This window comes from Brachionichthys hirsutus, chromosome 7 (genome assembly GCF_040956055.1).
Source record: "Brachionichthys hirsutus isolate HB-005 chromosome 7, CSIRO-AGI_Bhir_v1, whole genome shotgun sequence".
NCBI classification, from domain to species: Eukaryota; Metazoa; Chordata; class Actinopteri; order Lophiiformes; family Brachionichthyidae; genus Brachionichthys; species Brachionichthys hirsutus.
Window position 1 is genome coordinate 3,053,199 of NC_090903.1, and position 17,972 is coordinate 3,071,170.

A 17,972-nucleotide genomic window follows, 5' to 3' on the forward strand; every position below is an offset into this window, starting at 1 on the left:
ACAAAGCTATAAAAAGATCAAACAAAACAAAACTTACAATACAAACACAACTCTAAAGCTGTCGATCTCAAAGTAATATTTTGTGCAACTTCATTTATGTGAGAGAGGAGCGAGAGAGAGAGAGAGCTTTCAAAATAAATGAACAGATTCTGAATTATTATACCTTTAAATGTGAAAAATATGAAGAGGGAACAAAGCACAATTAGGTTTCCTGCTACTGATGTACAGCGGAGATCAATTCCACAGTCATTTAACACTTGGATGCACAAGCACAAGCCCTCGTTTTCATAGAATGCATTAGTTCGGTATTAAATGGAGGCGTGTGGCTGGAGAGCCCTAATGCATCCGTGCTGCCACGCCGCTACTGCTTTGACAGAGGCCTGCTTCATAGCATGCGCACGTGTCGAGGCTTATTTACCTCAATCCTGCGCAGTCGCTGACAGGCACGTCTCACTGCTGGAGATACAGTGCTGTTGTCTGGCAACCCCTCGTTAAGAGGAATATAAGGACACACACACACACACACAGAGAGAGAGAGAGAGAGAGGGACACTACAGTAAAGATACAGAAATGCAACATCTCATCCACACAGCACAGCCCACCCTCCAGTGTTCACGCTGTTAGCTGACGAGGCCTTACCTCTGCCAGGTTTAGGTATTCATGACTTTCCTTCCAGATTGAAGGAGAAGACCAGAAAAAACAGATTAAATACGTCATTGATTTTCACGCCTTACATTTTGGATTCAAACGGGATGTTGGAATGAGCTGCTCGGCGGAGGTTTGACTGCTTTCCTAGTTTAACTTAAAATCATGACCATTCAGGTAATCCTGTTGTCCAGTCATTTCTTACTGTCCGTCTGGCGTGTTGATCGTTTCTTTGAACACATTAACATCACCTGTGGAGGAGGAGACCTTCATCTGTCCTTTACATGGCCAGTTTGGCTTCGTATTACATTTTTATTGTCTCAGCTTTGTTCACCCCATCAAGCTGCCTTCGCTGTCCATGCACCTCTGTGGAGAAATCGAGGAAGAACTTCACTTTGTCCTCTCGATACAGGCTTGCGGATTCCACTAAAATTAATTTCATAACACATTTATCACATAAAGCGTCCACCTGTGCACAGACACCAGATGATTGAGGCAGCAGCGCACTGAACAGAAGACATTGCCCTGAGAGACAGATCATTAGTCTTTGATTTCTTATCACATCACATCTCGCAACTCACTTTTGGATTAATGAAAAACAACAGATTTACGGCACTTAGATGTTCCACGACCTTTCTTCCTGGGGAAGTTATCAATCTTGACCATTTTCTGGTCCTTTGAGGATCGACACGGTGGCGCAGTGGTAACCGCTGTTGCCTCACAGCCAGAAGGTCACAGGTTTGAATCCGACATGCTCTCACTCTCTGTGATGAGTTTGCGTGTTCTCCCGATGTCTGTGCGGGTTCTCTCCGGGTTCTCCGGCTTCCTCCCACCCCACCACCAACAACATGCAAATTAGGTGGATTTGTTACGTTAAATTGCCCTTAGGTGTGAGTGTGTGTGAATGACTGTCTGTCTGCCTGTGTGTGGCTCTGCAGCGATGAACTGGCGGCTTGTCCAGGGTGTGCCCCGCCTCTCACCCTTTGACTGCTGGGACAGGCTGCAGCACGACCCGTAACCCGGTAACGGACGAAGGCGGTTTGGGAAATGAGTGAATGATCTGCCTTCCACTATTTGGATAACTCTCCAGATCATTTCCCTCAGACACACATCACAAACATTTCACTCACCTGGACCACCACAAGAAAAGCGCCTGAAATTTAGACTGCAGCAACAATTCAACAACTCAATCAATGTTTACCTGTAGCTTTCTCAATGGCATTTATCATCTTGAATCCTTAAAACCGAGGGATGAGAAAACCTAGTTTGTCAGGCAGCACTCGGCAGCCTTGTTAGGTTTGGAATACGTCCTTAATGGACGCCTCCTGGCGGCCTACCAGGTTCAACCATCCATCCATCCATCTTCCACCGCTTATCCGGGGCCGGGTTGCCAAGGCAACAGTCTCATCAGGGCCTTCCAGACTTCCCTCTCCCCAGCCACCTCCCCCAGCTCTTCCAGGGGGATCCCGAGGCGTTCCCAGGCACGCCGAGAGACATCGTCTCCCCAAGGCCTGCACAGAACACGTCCCCAAGGAGGCATCCGAAATAATAATAATGTGTTGGTCTTATAGAGAGCTTTTTCTGAACACTGAAAGACGCTTGATGATTCATGATTTGTGTAAACGTTTAATTCACTTTGGAAGTCTAAACATGAAGACGACAGGTAAAAACTACAATTCAAGCGTTTACAGATTGGCATTTATTCAGAACATGAACGTACCTTAACGAGAAATACAAAATGCAACTTAAAATCAAAAACACATTTGAATATTCCACAGGAAAAGGAGTTTGGGCAACAAATCCTGTTGAAGTGTTCCCTCTTTACTCCTTGTTTCAACTCTGAACTGATCGGAGAAAATAACATGTCATGGATTTTGCACCTCGGGAGTGGAGTCTGGATTTGTTGGCCGACACGACATATCACAACACTGAAGTTCTCGCCTCAAACACACTGTAGGTCTGCATCTGCCATGAATTCTGCTCTGGTTCAACTGATTGTTTGATAAAATACAGAAGCTATAAAAAAATATTTCACTAGTTCATCATGTAATGACTTCCTTTTTGTTAAATATTCATAAATGCTTAAATACATAGATAAATAGATATTCCGCTTGTGGGTTATAAACGTTCATAAAAGCATGACAGGAATACAGAAGTGTTTATAAATGTGAGATGCTTGAGGCTCGCTGTCCGACCCTGATGTCCGGTAGGTTGGGTGAAAGGCTGAGAGTTTACACCGGGTTTGGTGCTGGTGTTCTGTGCCAGCGTCCCACTGGCGGCTGTAGCTTCATGCTCTGCTGGCACTCGTTCTTAGTGCAGGACGCTTGACGCTCAATTTGCCATGTCCCCTCTTCGTACGTGCAGTAGCAGATTGTACACGCATCAATCTTCACTTCTCTGCCAGCCGGTATCACAACTGTGTCCGCATAGCAATTTGGCCCTGAAGGTAGTATGACAAAAAAGAAATGGACAATCATATCTATTTATTTTTTACCAAGGTCAGTCTCTTAAAAGTGAGCATGTTTGACTTAGATTGCTTCATGTGATATTCAAAGAGTGCAATGCTTAGACTAAATGACACTTGACGATAGGTCAGTTAAACCTTTGTTGTTCAACGCTGGAGTTGTGCACAGAAACGAAGACCACAAAGTCACAGACAGTGGAGCCTCGGTTCTCAAACGGCTCAGTATTCGATCAAAAAAGATGGAGTGTAAAATGCCTCAGTAGTCGAACACGTTTTCTGAGTTCGAACACACGAGTGGAGCCGAGGAGAACCGAAGACACGCGAACGAAGGCCGAAGATACCCGAGTGGGTTCAGTTTGAGTCGACCTGCCATAGGAGGAGACTTACTAATGTTTCACTTTGTAAAAAACAACAACAACAAGCGGGAATGTCCAATAAGGAAACCAAAGATCAGATTTAACGGGATGGAAAAACACAATAGTACAAAATACAAAATACACCGGCACAAGATACAACCACTGGTCGGCAGAAAACGGTCTTGCATTACAGAGCGAGACACAATTGACAAGATTTGAAGCCGGCGCGGGAGACAATTGGATAATCAGGGGGTCGGTAGAAGAGGTGAGTGCCGGTAAATGAAAAATAAGCACACATGACCAACCTTCCAAGCCTTTTGACCCCTTTTGAGTCCGGAGCTGCATTAATGAGGTTACTGTACTGATTATTCTAATAGGTCGCCGCTACACCAGTATATACCAGTAATTGAAAGGTTGCTAAGGAGTATGGTTTATTCTAAGAGAAATTATGAACAAGATTGAATACAATTTTATCCATGGTAAAAGAAAAATGGACTGGCCACAGTTCCATACATAAATGTCTTCCTTAAATTCCCTACAACATTATCTTCTTTAGTAATAGATTTGGTGGAAAGTTTTTTTCTCATGAAATCTGCCTCAAGAAGGTTCTCATAAATCATCCATTATCTCTGCATGGCAAAATAGGAACACGGCCGGTATTGTTTTCAAAACATTGTCTGTAGCATGAAAATGCCCCCCCCCCCCCCCCCCCCCGGTTTGAGCCCCCGTGTTGTAGACATAAGATGTTGTTACGTGTCTGTTGGTAGCCTTGAACAGGACTTTGCTGGCACATCACTTAATGGGAACAGTTTGCTGAGGCCCATCAAAATGTCAGCCCAAACGTATTTATAAGTCTGAACACACATCTGAATAACAATTGATCCTCTGTCTTGGGCTGCTGTTGCTTCTGATTCATCATCATTAGACGCGCATGTAAAAGATATTCTTGGGAAGGCAAATAATCATGAACTCTAAAATAAATCAAATACACTTCCGGAGGTGGTATTAAATTCTGTTAGCCAGTCATTCACAGTCTCCTTCCTGTGATTAATACATGGATCTGGCACTGCTGTACTTTCTCACCGATGACATTCCATCCTGCTATATTCATATGACACTGACTATTTTGGTTCATTGCTTTATTAATATAATATATCCTTGTCTCTCCATCCCTCTCTGTCTTTCTCCGCCACACAGAAATACAGAAACGGGCTTTTACAGACTTTCCAACAATATTTGAAGAGACACTCCAGAAGAGCTAAAGACAAATGCACTGTGCGTGTGCATGAGGAGCTGGACACAGACTGTTTATACAGCATGTTAAATATTGCCATCAGCAATGTGTCAGATGATAGACAGACAAAGCAGGTCACATCCCGTTCATCAAGAACCATTATTAGCTCATGGAAAAAGAAGAATAGCAAAAAGTCACACATCTTAATGCATTTCTTGAGTGCGTTTACATTATGGATGTAGAATAAATGCTTTTCAAAAGATGGAGAGATGGAAGAAAGAGATGATTTAACAACGATATGAATTATTCATTTCAGAGAAGCTGCAGAAAATGAAGCTTATAGAGGTGAACCATGGGCGGCCCGGTGGCGCAGTGGTAAGCGCTGTTGCCTCACAACAAGGAGGTTACGGGTTCGAATACGACTTGTGGCCTTTCTGTGAGGAGTTTGCATGTTCTCCCGTATCTGCGTGGGTTCTCTCCGGGTTCTCCAGCTGACTGTTGACTATTCATCTCAGAGATGTCAAGGTGACAACCTACTTGGAGACCTTCATGTAGTGCTAATACTAATCAATGATCGATCAAACTACTCGGGGAAATGGCTTCTAGAGAGTCTCCAGGGAGACGCCGTCCTGATGGTCTTTATCTTATACATTTTATATTTTCTTTATAGGAAAGACAAGATGGGTGCCAGGCCTCTGTGCAAGGGTTCCTGTCTCTCCGTGAAAATGTTTAAATTATCTGAATCAACAACAAAGCAAGCTGATTTAGCGGTCATCCTTTATTGATGAAACATTCCTGGAAAGTTGTAAAAGATGGCTGATAACACACGAAACCAGAGATTAAAAGATTCCGAAGTTGACTGTGGCAACAGCGTGGCACTAACGACTGGAATCAGATATCTGAGCGCAAAGATGGACACGATGCGAACGTCTTTGGAACCACAGATAAACCACGTTTCAGAGCCTAAACCAACGCATGGGGGAACTTATTGTGGAAAGTTACGTCAATATGAAGGCAGAATTGGAGAAAACGGCCGTGGAGTTGCCAATCGGGCCACTGAGGTGGGGATTATTACCTCCAGAATGGAGAGCATCAAAGAAAAATTGCTGCTAAATGCGCAAATTCAGGCTTTGATCCGAGAGTCCATTATCATTGTGGGACTACAGCAAAATGACAACGAGGATTTAACGGCTAACGTGTTGGCTCTGCTGCGTGACGGCCTTGGCTGTGATCCGGTGCCGACTCAGCAGTGGAACGTGTCCGCGCGCGTGGTTAAAGTGGTGGTGCGACGGCGCAAAGCTAAGCTAAAGGACCACGACCGTTTCCAGAGGCTGTTTGTGTCTTCGGCTAAATCGCATGCAGAGAGGCTGGTGGATGGAAACCTTCGGACCCTCCTGAGAGAAACTTCAGTCGGGGAAGACTTTTAGCTGGCCGCAACTGAGCGAAAAAGTTCCCAGTCCGTAAGCACTGACTTTTTGCTGGTGCGTTGGGACATTAAGGGATGGACAGCAAGTAACTGTGACCTGAGAAGGAATGCACTTTATCATCTGAAACCCGGATTTTGTTTGCTTAAATGAGACACATTTGTCTTGTGCACCTGCTTGGGTATACGATACGTGGTCTGGGCATAATCGGGTTACACACAGGAAAGCGGTCACGGCTTCAGGGGTTGTGGGTATTTTTATTCAAAACTCTGTCCTTGACCGGTTTTATGTTAAAATTGTCGACACGTTGATGATATGAAAGATTATATTGATGGGGAGGAAATTCCTCCTCGAGTTGCTATCGATTCTACGTCCAACAAACACGGAGAAGCATTCATTGAGTTTCTTAAAGTCTCAAAATGCTCCGTGCTTAATGGTCAATTAAATCCCAACGCGGATCATTTCACTTCTGTGTCTGTGAGGGGAAGGGCTGATAATGATCTGAGTGTTCACACATCCTCTGAGCTTGTGGAGGAGATGAGTTTATCAAGTTACAACCTTTTAATAAAGTGATGTCAAAACGGAATATTTTATTGTAAAAACTCTGGCGGCAAAAGTTGGCGCCATTCTGTTCTATGCTGCTGGTGTGTGGGGCTTTAAGGAAATTGAAGTTGTGTATATTGTACTTGTATAGATTTATATGCGGGACTGTACATGTGTTAATTGATGAATGTATTTGGCAATATGTGTATGTTTATATATATTAATGCATATAATGTGTGTGTGTGTGAATATACGCATGTATGTATCTATGTACTGTAAGTATGTAGGAGATAGTAGGAAGTTTATTATGCCATTTACTTAAGGACAAGGGGTGGGAGTAAATAAGCTTTACTTCTTCTCACTCCTTTTCGAATATTAATTTAATTCTATTTATTTTCCTTAGTATTTTTTCTTTATTATTTTCTTTATGTATTCGAAATAAACAATTCAATCAATCAATCGAGATCAAATTGTATCAGTGCTCTTCAAAATAGGGATATTTGTATTTTTCTTGGAGTCCATAAGTGGCAACAAAACTGTCAGACTGTGAGTTGAATTGCATTTACAGAAATAAGCTTCACTTTAATTTAAAACTGTTAAATCAAAATTTGCTAACTGAATTTATCCTGCAGATAATTTTGCTTTTCTGCAGGAAAACAAAAGTAAGATCTTATATTCATTTCAAGAGTGATTGTCAGACAGAAACATACCTTCTTTTAAATTTATCTAGAAGACAAAGGTTTCTCTGTGCACAATTGCAAACTGGCACCTTACTTCCGGCAGCGACTTTGCTCTTTATAGTATGTTATTAGATTTATCCCCCATATTTTCCGTAACTACGTATGTCTCTCTTCTTGGAAATGGGCACCAGAACACTTCTCCTCCATTCCTCTGGCATCTTCTTCCCCTCCAGTATTGTATTAAACAACTACGTTAAAAACTCTACACCTTCCTCTCCTAGACGCTTCCATACCTCCACAGGTATGTCGTCCGGTCCAACTGCCTTCCCATTCTGCATCCTCTTCATTTCCTTTCTAACTTGACCCTCACTAATCTTTGGCACTTCCTGGGCCACAAGACTACCATGACTACCGGTACCTAAGACTCTACCACCCTTTGTTTTCCTCATTCATGAATTCCTCAAAATACTTCCTCCATCTTGCCTCTGTCAACACCTTCCCATCTCTACCCTTCATCACTCTAACCTGCTGAACATCCTTCCCGTCTCTGTCTGTCTGTCTGGCCAGCCTGTACAGATCTACTCTCGTCAGTCCTCTCAATGTGGAGGAGCTAATGTAATCGCCAGCGTTTGTTTGTCTGTCCACCTGTTAGCAAGATAACTCAAATCGTTCTGGTTGGATCTGGATTACATTTTCAGGAAATGTTGGGAATTTTACCTGGAACAGATTCATATCTTGGTTGATTATTGACCAATGTCATGTAGGGTGGGAACCTCTATCTCACCACCGAAGTTCATCTAAATCAAATCCAGAATGACGTTAGGAAAAAGGTATTACATTTTAAACACATTATGGCATTACACATGTTTTTGCCGTGACTCTGCTAGACCCTGCACACCACTCCACCTGGCCCAGCCTCACTCGCCGGGACATTACAGCAATTGAATTGAATTGAAAACTCAATTTACAAATTCAAAAATCTGTTAAAATTACACATCAACTCTGATTCACTTTTACTTTTCCTGGTTGGTGTGTAAAGATACTAATAACTATTTAGAACCTTTTGATGATGATCCAGATCACCATGTGGACGGTGTAAATGTAATCATGAGGGGAATAAGCTGCTTGGCGGAGGTCTGAGCTCTGAGTGCTTTTCTAGCTTATATTTTTAGACCAAACTGGATGGAAACTCGGAAAGGAAGGCAAAGTACTGAAATTACTTTAGTTTACCCAAAGTTGAAATTCAGGCTGGAAATGAAACTATAATCAGCAAATAAAAATAATTAGATTTAGAATTAAATTTGAGAACGAAGGTTGGATTCCTATCTGTGCTGAGTTTTTACATTCTCCCCGTGTCTGCGTGGGTTTTCTTCAGGATTCTCTGACCTCCAAATTCATGCAATTTAATTGAATTTGTCCACCAAAGATTGTGTGTGGTTGTTCATTTTTCATGTGGCCCGGTGATGGAGTCTCATCCAAGCTGTGCCCCGCCTCTCGCCTGTAGTCAGCTGGGCGAGGCTCCAGCAGACCTGTGACACGCAAGGTGAAAGCGAGACTCTAAGAAAATGGTTCCACGGGGTTGATGTGCGGGTAGTATTGTGAAGATAGAATTTAAAGTTTAGCATGTGTAAATTCAGAAACTTTGTCCAAACATTAAACTCAAGTTACAAATCACGATTTATTTCCATGGAAATAAATAGTGATTTGTATAAACAAAAAATAAACAAAATCTTTATTTGACTAAAACTCAAAATAATAAAGGACATGTTTTCCCTTCTTGGATGAAGGGGGGTTCTTTACAAGATTCAATAGTTTAATTAAAATTAATGGAAGCAAGTGAATGGTAGAAACTAAGTCCATGTATGAAACCATCTAATTATAATGTGTTCCAGTGCTTTGCAATAATGATGACCAATCTATATCCATTCACAGCTGTTCTTTGATATTCATGAGCTGTCTCAGGTGCATGTTACCTCTCACTTTCATCTTTTTTTCCTGGCTGTTCCCTGTCTCCTCGCATTCTCACTGAGTGGCACATCAGTGACAGGGTGATCTGTCATAAGTACTGCATAAAAAGGCAAATATAAGGCTTCAGCATATTTTAAGAACTTGTAAAGCATAGACGTTCCTCATTGTGAAGCATACAGAGGAGCTTGGGATTGTGTGTAATAGACAGCAGGGATGACTTGTTGAGTCTTTTCCTTTTACAGATCTATCAAAAGGAATGTTTCTTTCATTTTTGGTGGCATTAAACATCTTGATCTGAATTTCCTATTAATGAGATGAGCTTTGATGTGCCACGTCTGATGTGTCAAACATTCTGGGAGGACTCAACATCTGTCTACACTTCAAACAACATCTGCAGAAAAGTCAACACCACCTGATTCGGAAGTCTCTGACGACCTCCAGTAACATTTTCTTTTTTCATCATCAGCCACTGCATCACAGCACAATCAACAGTGATGAATGGGAGCCGACAGCCAATGATCCTTATCATTTAAATCACAGCTTATGTAATATCAGTCAAAGAATCGAGGAGAATGACGACCTTTTGATATTGACATGAGCTGAAGGAAGATAGGAACTTTGATTTAGTGATGCTTTATTGATTTCTGTTTCTGTCCAGTTAATATGCCTTCCAACAAGGTATGCCCTCTAGTCAATAATATAACTTGTCGTTTTTTATGTACCGTATTTTTTGGATTATACGTCGCTCCGGATTGTAGGTCGCACCAGCCAAAAAATGCATAATTAAGAAGAAAAAAACATATATAGGTCGCACTGGAGGATAAGTCGCATTTTTGGGGAAAATTTATTTGATAAAATCCAACACCAAACAACATATAGCACAAAGAACATGCTAACAAGTTTACCAAAATATCAGGTTTTACTCCGAATCACGAAATCCAAGGAAATCTTCATCCTCGGTGTCACTTTTGAACAACTCCCCCAACTCGGCAGGTAGACAAGACGCCGCTTCCTCTTCTACGTCGCTTACATCAGACTCGTCGTCAGTTGCAGTTCCAATTATTCCAGCCTTTCTGAATCCCGACAGGATGGTTGCGGTTGTCACTGAAGCCCATGCTTTGTCGATCCATTCAATGACTTCCAGGAAAGTTGCATGGCGCATTCTCCCGGTTGCCGTGAAGCTGTGCTCTCCATCCGTCATCCACTGCTCCCACAGGTTACGCAAAACTGACTTAAAGCTCCTATTCACGGAGATATCAAGTGGCTGGAGTATTTTGGTTAAGCCTCCAGGGATGATGGCAGGTATGGAGTTGAAAACTTTTAATTTATTTTTTAACTGTGGTGTGATGTGCGCTCTCATGCTATCCATCACAAGCAGAGCTTTGCGTGCTCTAAAGAAGCCATCCGGTCGCTTATTGTAGCACTTTGTAAGCCACAAGTTCATCATTTCTTGATCAATCCACCCTTTCTCGTTCACGGCGACTTCAACTGAGGAGGATTGGATTTTTGGCATGGTTTTTCGTTTGAAAATGACCATCGGTGGCAGTTTTGATCCGTCTCCACAACATGCCAGCACCACTGTGAAGTGTGATCTCTCATGACCAGTTGTAACGATATTCACACTTTTTTGCCCTTTCTCTGCAACACTTCGGCCCATGGGGATGTCAAAAGTGAGGGGGACCTCGTCCATGTTAATAATATGATCCGGTGTCACGTTGTGATCACTTACATGCTTTTCAATGAACGCGCGGAAACTGTCAACCTTGGCTTGGAAGTCCGCTGGCAGTTTTTGGGACAGTGTCGTCCTTGCTCTGATAGAGAGGCGTTTGCGTTGCATGAAGCGGTAACACCAAGAAGGTCCTCCCGCAAAGCCGTTTATATTCACCGCCCTGGCAACCACCTGGGCGTGGAGACGCAACTGCACCGTTGACAAACCTCTCCCAGCAGCACGTTGTTCAAGCACCCATGCGTGAACTCGTTCCTCCAACTGCGGCCACCTAGCTTGTCGCCCGCGATTAGCTTTCTTTGTTTTCTTCATTTCAGTAAGCGTAACCTCCGCTTTTCGCCAGTCCCTTACAAGTTTTTCGCTCACTCCAAACTTTCTTTCTGCTGCTCGATTGCCGTTTTCGGCTCCATATTTCACTATCTGAAGCTTGTAAGCCGCGGAATATGACTTTCTTTTCGGCGCCATTTTCATTCAGCCCTTCTAATTTGTGTTTTTAGATAACAGGTGTGACAGATAACTCTGAACCTCCAGAAACCGCGACAGATTCTGACGGGTCACAGAGTTCCCTGTAACACCTGTTATAGAAATGTGTAGGCTACTGTCTCTGCGCTCACAGATTTTGTAAAAAAAAGCATATATAAGTCGCTCCGATTTATAAGTCGCACCCCCGACCAAACTATGAAAAAAACCGCGACTTATAATCCGGAAAATACGGTATATTGTATTAGGTTAAATCAGCAGCAAATTAATATATGTGGCAGTCAAGTCTTCAAAGCAACGTGTTTATATGAATAATCACTGAGGTGGTGATTTTCACTAAATTAATATTATTGCACTTAAATAATTCCATTAAAATCTCTGGTTTAGTACCGGCAACCTTTTTGAGCCACTCGAAGCACTGAGCTTATCACTGACTTTAACTCTAATATTTATTGCTATCTAATAGATATTCCCCACCCAGCAACACACCTGCTGAGGACAGCGCTCTGGCGAATGGCGACTCCACCCTCAGAAAGGTGAAGCAGGCGACTCCAGCGGCCATAGTGAGGTGGTGAATGCTAAACTTAAATACCGTAAGATTTGTAATTCACGTCGGCACTAATGACATCCGGCTACGCCAGTCGGAGGTCACCAAAATTAATATTGAGTCGGTGTGTAGCTTTGCCAAAACTATGTCGGACTCCGTAGTTTTCTCTGGCCCCCTGCCCAATCAGACCGGTGACGATATATTTAGCAGCATGTCGTCATTCAAGAAATAGTAAAAGCTGATGCCCTATCTAGAGCAACAACACAGTGCAAAGAACAGGGGGAGCGTGTCACAGGAAACAGACGTCTCTCATCGTGTTACCCACACCTGATTCTGACAACCCACAATGAGCCTGAGGAATAAATAGTTTTATGTTCATGTTGATGTAAAGATCTAAATCTATGATTTAGTGTCATACATCTAAAGAAAGGGCGATGTAAAGGTGCCACTAGGTGGCTGCAACCGCAAATACAACAACAGGAAAATAAGAAAAAGCCACACATAAGTACCTGTTCAGAGTTAATAATAAATTGAGCTGTTCCTAAAGTTCAGTTTCTGTTTTCATGTAGCAACATTACATGCAGTATGTCCCATAGTGTCTAAATACTCATGCTCAACAAATGGCATTTACATCAAAGTGTCTTGCTTGCAGTTGTATTCAAGTGGTTTATACAGACAACCATCTTAATATGCAGCATACTGTGTATCTCTATCACAGGGTAGTTCGCTTGCTCTGGTTTGGAGCTGAGAGTCTGCGTCACAAGATTCCAAGTCAAGTCGTACACAAGACAATGTTTTTATTTTGTTTTGCTGAAGGAAGCAATGCTGCCTGCGTTGTCACGTTGCATTAGAGTCACAGCCAGAAACAAGGGGACATAATCTATGACATGCTGTCTGGAATCATCCAAAACAATTTCACATAATCTCCTTTGAGCTGCAGAGTTCTTCTTAGATTTCTCTTCTCATGCCAGGAAGCTCATAAACATACACTCCCTCCCAGCAGTGAAAAAGCAGAATTAAAATCTCTACCCTCTAACAGTAGTTAGAAAAACTGTAAATTACAGCATCCATACGATAAAGTAATATTGTGAGCCTGATGTACAAAGCAAATTAGCAAATAACCTATTCAATATTCCCATAGTGTTACCATCAACCACATCAATATGTGGATTGATCCGATCTGGTATGCAATGCATTTTAATGCTGACCAGCAGAACTGCCATCTGAATACTCCTAAAAAAAAGCTTTTTTATAGGTATAATCGTTTTCACCTTTACATTTCAGGTAATTTTTGCTGTCTTAATATTTGCAATGGGTGTGTGTTCCACAGAATGTTTAGCATTGGAGTGGGTAATCAGGCAGCTGTAAAATTGCTTTAAAAATGTCTATTTAAATGATGGAACAATTTAATTGTGTGCCTTATCTATTTTTTATTTTTTAAAGACAGACAAATGCTTGTGGCCCTGAATAACAGAAACTACAAACTACAACTCTCTCATAAGTTCCCATTTTATAATTTATGCTTTTCTCACCAGTTGCATTTTCTCTTGAAGGCCGACGGGATCCATTTTCAGAAATACGGTACTTGTCATTTTAATGATGGTTTTTTATTTTATTTTATTTTTTACTTTTTTTGATGCTGCCGCTTCATAATCAAGGATTATTTTACAATGACTGGCCGTGCAAACATTCTTTGGCCTCCATCACTTACTGTCCTCAGTTCTGCCTTCGTTCTTATCATATTCTTCATCACTAGAGTCATCTTACACACCACCAGCCTATGTTGGCTGGCTACACTCGCTCCTACCACGACCTCACAGTCACCAACCTCCTTTAACGATCACATATTATACATTTTCCACAAGTTAACGCAGTTTCCAGACACTTATATAAAATATCTGTGACAGTACTTTCCAAAAACATTAAGCATGCAATCAACTTCTTGATCTTGATCAATCTTAGAACACATTTAATTCTGAGATCGATCCTGTCTGGATACAAAGAAAGGTCCAATCGCTGCCATTCCTGATGCAACCTTCTGCATTTATCCGGACTTGGGACCGGCTCAAGGGAGAAACTGGCACTACCCGTACTACCAAGAGGCTGCATTTCCCTGTATGGTTTGATCAGTAACATTAAATATATATATATATAATTTTTCTTCCTTTGATCTTAAGAGAATGGACCTTTTTTGTATCCAGACATGATCGATCTCAGAATTAAATGTGTTCTAAGATTGATCAAGATCAAGAAGTTGATTGCATGCTTAATTTTTTTGGAAAATATTTACGCCGGATGCCATTCCTGATTGATGAAATCTTCTGCATTGATCCGGGCTTGAGACCGGCTGAAGGGAGACACTGGCCCTCAACGGATCAATGATAATGACAGTTTGTTGGGAGGAGAACGGCTTTATCACTCACCACTTTTGCAGATGGGACAGCACTGATCCGGCTCGTACTCCGGGTCCACACACTCTGTCTGAGGGCAGGCTGCCACCGAGCACAAGACCTCGCCACTTGGCTCACAGCGGCACTTCTCACAAGTCGACGCCTACGAAGCAGAGACAGAATAGAAATTCACCCTCCTTTAAATATTTCACAAATAGACTCATAGACAAGAGTCTTCTCCTCTTAATTCATGTCTCGCTGCCTTTCTCTCTGGCGCGAATGCACGCATGCATACACATGCACACACGTAGACAAACAAGCAAAGAACACACACTTTTCCATGGCTGGGATGTTAAAGACTGTTTCGATTTTGGACGGATATAGTGAGCCTGACCCGGTTTCGCCAGACGAACATTTCGATTATTTGAATAAGTAAAAACAATTCTTTGAATAAAAAGCTGTTTTTCTCAGCTTTTTGTTGAAAACTGCTGGTTTTGGTGATTTCTGTCTCCTTTCAACGGCTAAAAGGTAGATAGCGATGACCTGCAGGCCGATAAACATGGTGGACGGTGAGGGGTTATAGCAGAATTTAAATAGGACTGCATCTGTTTCCCTCTGGGATTAATAAAGTTTTCTGATTCAAGTCAAACAATAAATGTCTTTATAAAGCTACTGTTTGATTAATCGTTAGATCTGCCACAATAATGTAATTAATTTAAATTAAAATAGCTCAAATTGAGGGCTTTTTACTGCAATTGCTCGGTGAGATTAAAAAAGAGATTTATTAGATGATTACAGATCATAATTAATTAATCACTCACATTTTTTACTCGCATCGCAACACTAATTATTTACAAATGATTTTATTAAAGAAGTAAGTGTTGGGCTTGAGTATATTGCAAAGATTCATGAAAAAGGTTGCCGACCCCCCCCCCCCCCCCCACACACACACACACACACCTACATTAGAGGCTCGAAAACGCTGCATTTGAGACATGGCACTCAGACTGTGGCAAAACTCAGTGGAGGTTCAGAAGATGACATTTTATAACTACTAATAGAAAAACAAATCTTGTTGGTGCTTCTATACACAGAAACTATATTGTGCGAAAACATTTCTATCCCTGTAAGCTTGGCTTTTGTATTAGTAAAGTAAATAAGAAACATATTATTGAAGTTGACAGAAGCAATTTGTCTCCTTAGAATTCAAATTCTAACCCTCGGTGTTGCAAATCCACTTGTCTGCTTTTTTGCATGGTGTGTGGAAAGGAAACTAGCTTTTGTGTAGTGTTTGTGACGGACTCACTAAACAACATGGAGCTTTCTGTCAGCGCTCTCTGAATGTATAAATAATGATTGAACTCACTGAATGGGCTCACCTTAAACTCTTCTAGAGAGGCATAGATCTGGCCCCGAAACTCGCAGTACTTCTTTTTCTCCTTGCACTGCGGGCAGCATTGGCTCGTGTCCACTTTGATACAGCGAGGGTGGACCTTAGGGCATTCTGGCTTGGTGCACAGAGGGCCCTCATCTGTGCAGAGACAAGGGCAATTCGAAGGGCCGGGGGTAAAGTGCTCTCCGATGGCAAAGACAAATCCACTCTCGTCCATGCACCCTTTCCCCCTGTAGTCTGGGTAGGCGTACTCATCGATGCCGTCCAGGGAAAACGCGCCGTCATTCGTGGGGTCCTCGTCTAATTGATTCAGTGTGTCCTGTTCAGTCCACAGCTCCTGTGGCTTCCCAACCATAGGACCCCTTGTCTGCGAGCCGGGGTTTGGCCTGGCGCGACTCCCTGAAGTCACGTTAAGACTCACGCCGTTGGCTTTGTCTGGCTGCTGCTGAGAGCTGTATCTCTCTGGGGCAGGCTTGTCCTGATGATTGTCCTGTCTGACTTGGGCCAACACCCTTTCCAGGCGTTCTAAGGTCACTATAGGATTACACTGTGCACCGCTCATCAGGACCCCGAGGAGGAGGAGAACTTCAGTTGTCATGACAACAGAGTGCAGCATCTCTCCCCACCACCGGCGAGGTGGGAAAACACCTTGGTTCACATAACAAGCTTCACATTTCAGGTGTAAGCAAGTCCACCTGAAAAGAGAAAATAGATCTGCAGTTACGGCCACATTTAGTATTTTGACACTTTTTTCAAACCTCTAGTGCAGTAACTTCCGCTCCACGGTGTTAAACATCCTGCCGAGGAAGAGACAGTAAATTGGACCAGAACAGGGAGCATTGACAGGGAAGAGTGAGGCAATCGTTACTGCTTCATACAGTAACGATTGCCCAGCAGTGTCAGAGTCAGAGGATTAGAGCTATAGAAGGGCCTGAATTTAACTCTTATGGAACAAAGAGTCGGGATCAATGTCGGCTTTTTATTACGCGCATTGAAGTCAACTTAACAGAAGGAGAAATGAAATATATACCATAGCTGGGAGAATTAGCCATGCCATGTTAAAATTAAAAATTAACCAACATTTCACTAAAACATCCTATATTTCACTGAAAAGGAAAGCACATCACTGCCTATTCCGTTTGCATTGTTTTGTACGGACTCTTTTTTTTTTTTTTTTTACCTACGCTGAGGCGGGGGTTATGTAATGCTTGTCTGTCTGTCTGTCTGTCTGTTAGCAACATGACTCAAAAAGTTACAGACTCATCTTGATGACATTTTCAGGAATTGTTGGGAATTGTGGATCACTTTGAAATTGTTGTTAACATTGCAGTTGATGGATCTTCTAAATTTGTTCCTCAATATCTTGGTTGATTATTGACCAATGTTTATGTAATTTGGCACAGTCATGTAGGGTGGGAACCTCTATCTCACCACTGAATTCCAGTGGTGAGATAGAGGTATCCGGATCGCGGATACCGTCGCAAACCAAAAAAATATGGATTTTCCCCTTTCACTGAAAATGGAGGTTTTCTTTAAAAAAAAAGAACATCTTGTCAAATATGCATTCGATTCACTCGACAAAAATGACAGTCATAAAGGGGTCTGATATCATGCAAAATGTCTTCTGGATCTCATCAAGAAAAAATCTATTTTAATATTGACAACGCCATTTACAGATTCAATAATCTGTTAAAAAAATACACATCAACTCTGATTCAATTGTACTTTTCATGGTTGGTGTATAAAGATACCAAGAACAATTTATAACCTTTTGATGATGCTCCAGATCACCATGTGGACAGTGCAAATCCAATTACGAGGGGAATGAGCTGCTTAGGTCTGCGCTCTCCGAGTGCCTTTCTAGTTTTACATCTTGAAATTGATTTGCATGCTCTGATGCATCCTACTTCCATTCATTTCCTCACTGAATGTTCGGTGTTGCGGTTGTGCTCCTCTTAATGGGCTGCAACCTTATTGACTTTTATAGCTTATTTTTGAAAGGAGGTGAGATTGCTTTGTATCGGCAAAGTCAACAATGAACTGCAAAACCCTGATTTTACTCGATTAAGAACAGCGAATCCTCATTAGATTATGAAGCTCACTGACGAGCACAGCAGAGTGA

At 42.1% G+C, this 17,972-nt stretch overlaps 1 protein-coding gene across 1 annotated transcript; it reads right to left on the reverse strand.

Annotated features, from left to right (window-relative positions):
* Positions 1 to 2,876: 2,876 nt before the first annotated feature.
* Positions 2,877 to 16,466, reverse strand: vwc2 (von Willebrand factor C domain containing 2). Its single transcript, XM_068741551.1, has 3 exons — positions 15,837 to 16,466; positions 14,491 to 14,620; positions 2,877 to 3,085 (listed from the first exon to the last, which is right to left on the reverse strand). Exons 1-3 carry the CDS (start codon positions 16,464 to 16,466, stop codon positions 2,877 to 2,879), a joined length of 969 nt encoding a protein of 322 aa, XP_068597652.1.
* Positions 16,467 to 17,972: the final 1,506 nt, after the last annotated feature.

Excerpts from the sequence above, each read along its gene's own strand:
- vwc2 (XM_068741551.1), bottom strand. The coding sequence starts at position 16,466 with ATGCTGCACTCTGTTGTCATGACAACTGAAGTTCTCCTCCTCCTCGGG. Across the intron at positions 14,621-15,836 it reads CCTCTCTAGAAGAGTTTAAG|GCGTCGACTTGTGAGAAGTG; the intron begins GTGAGCCCATTC and ends TCTGCTTCGTAG. Across the intron at positions 3,086-14,490 it reads CTGTCCCATCTGCAAAAGTG|GGCCAAATTGCTATGCGGAC; the intron begins GTGAGTGATAAA and ends TACTACCTTCAG.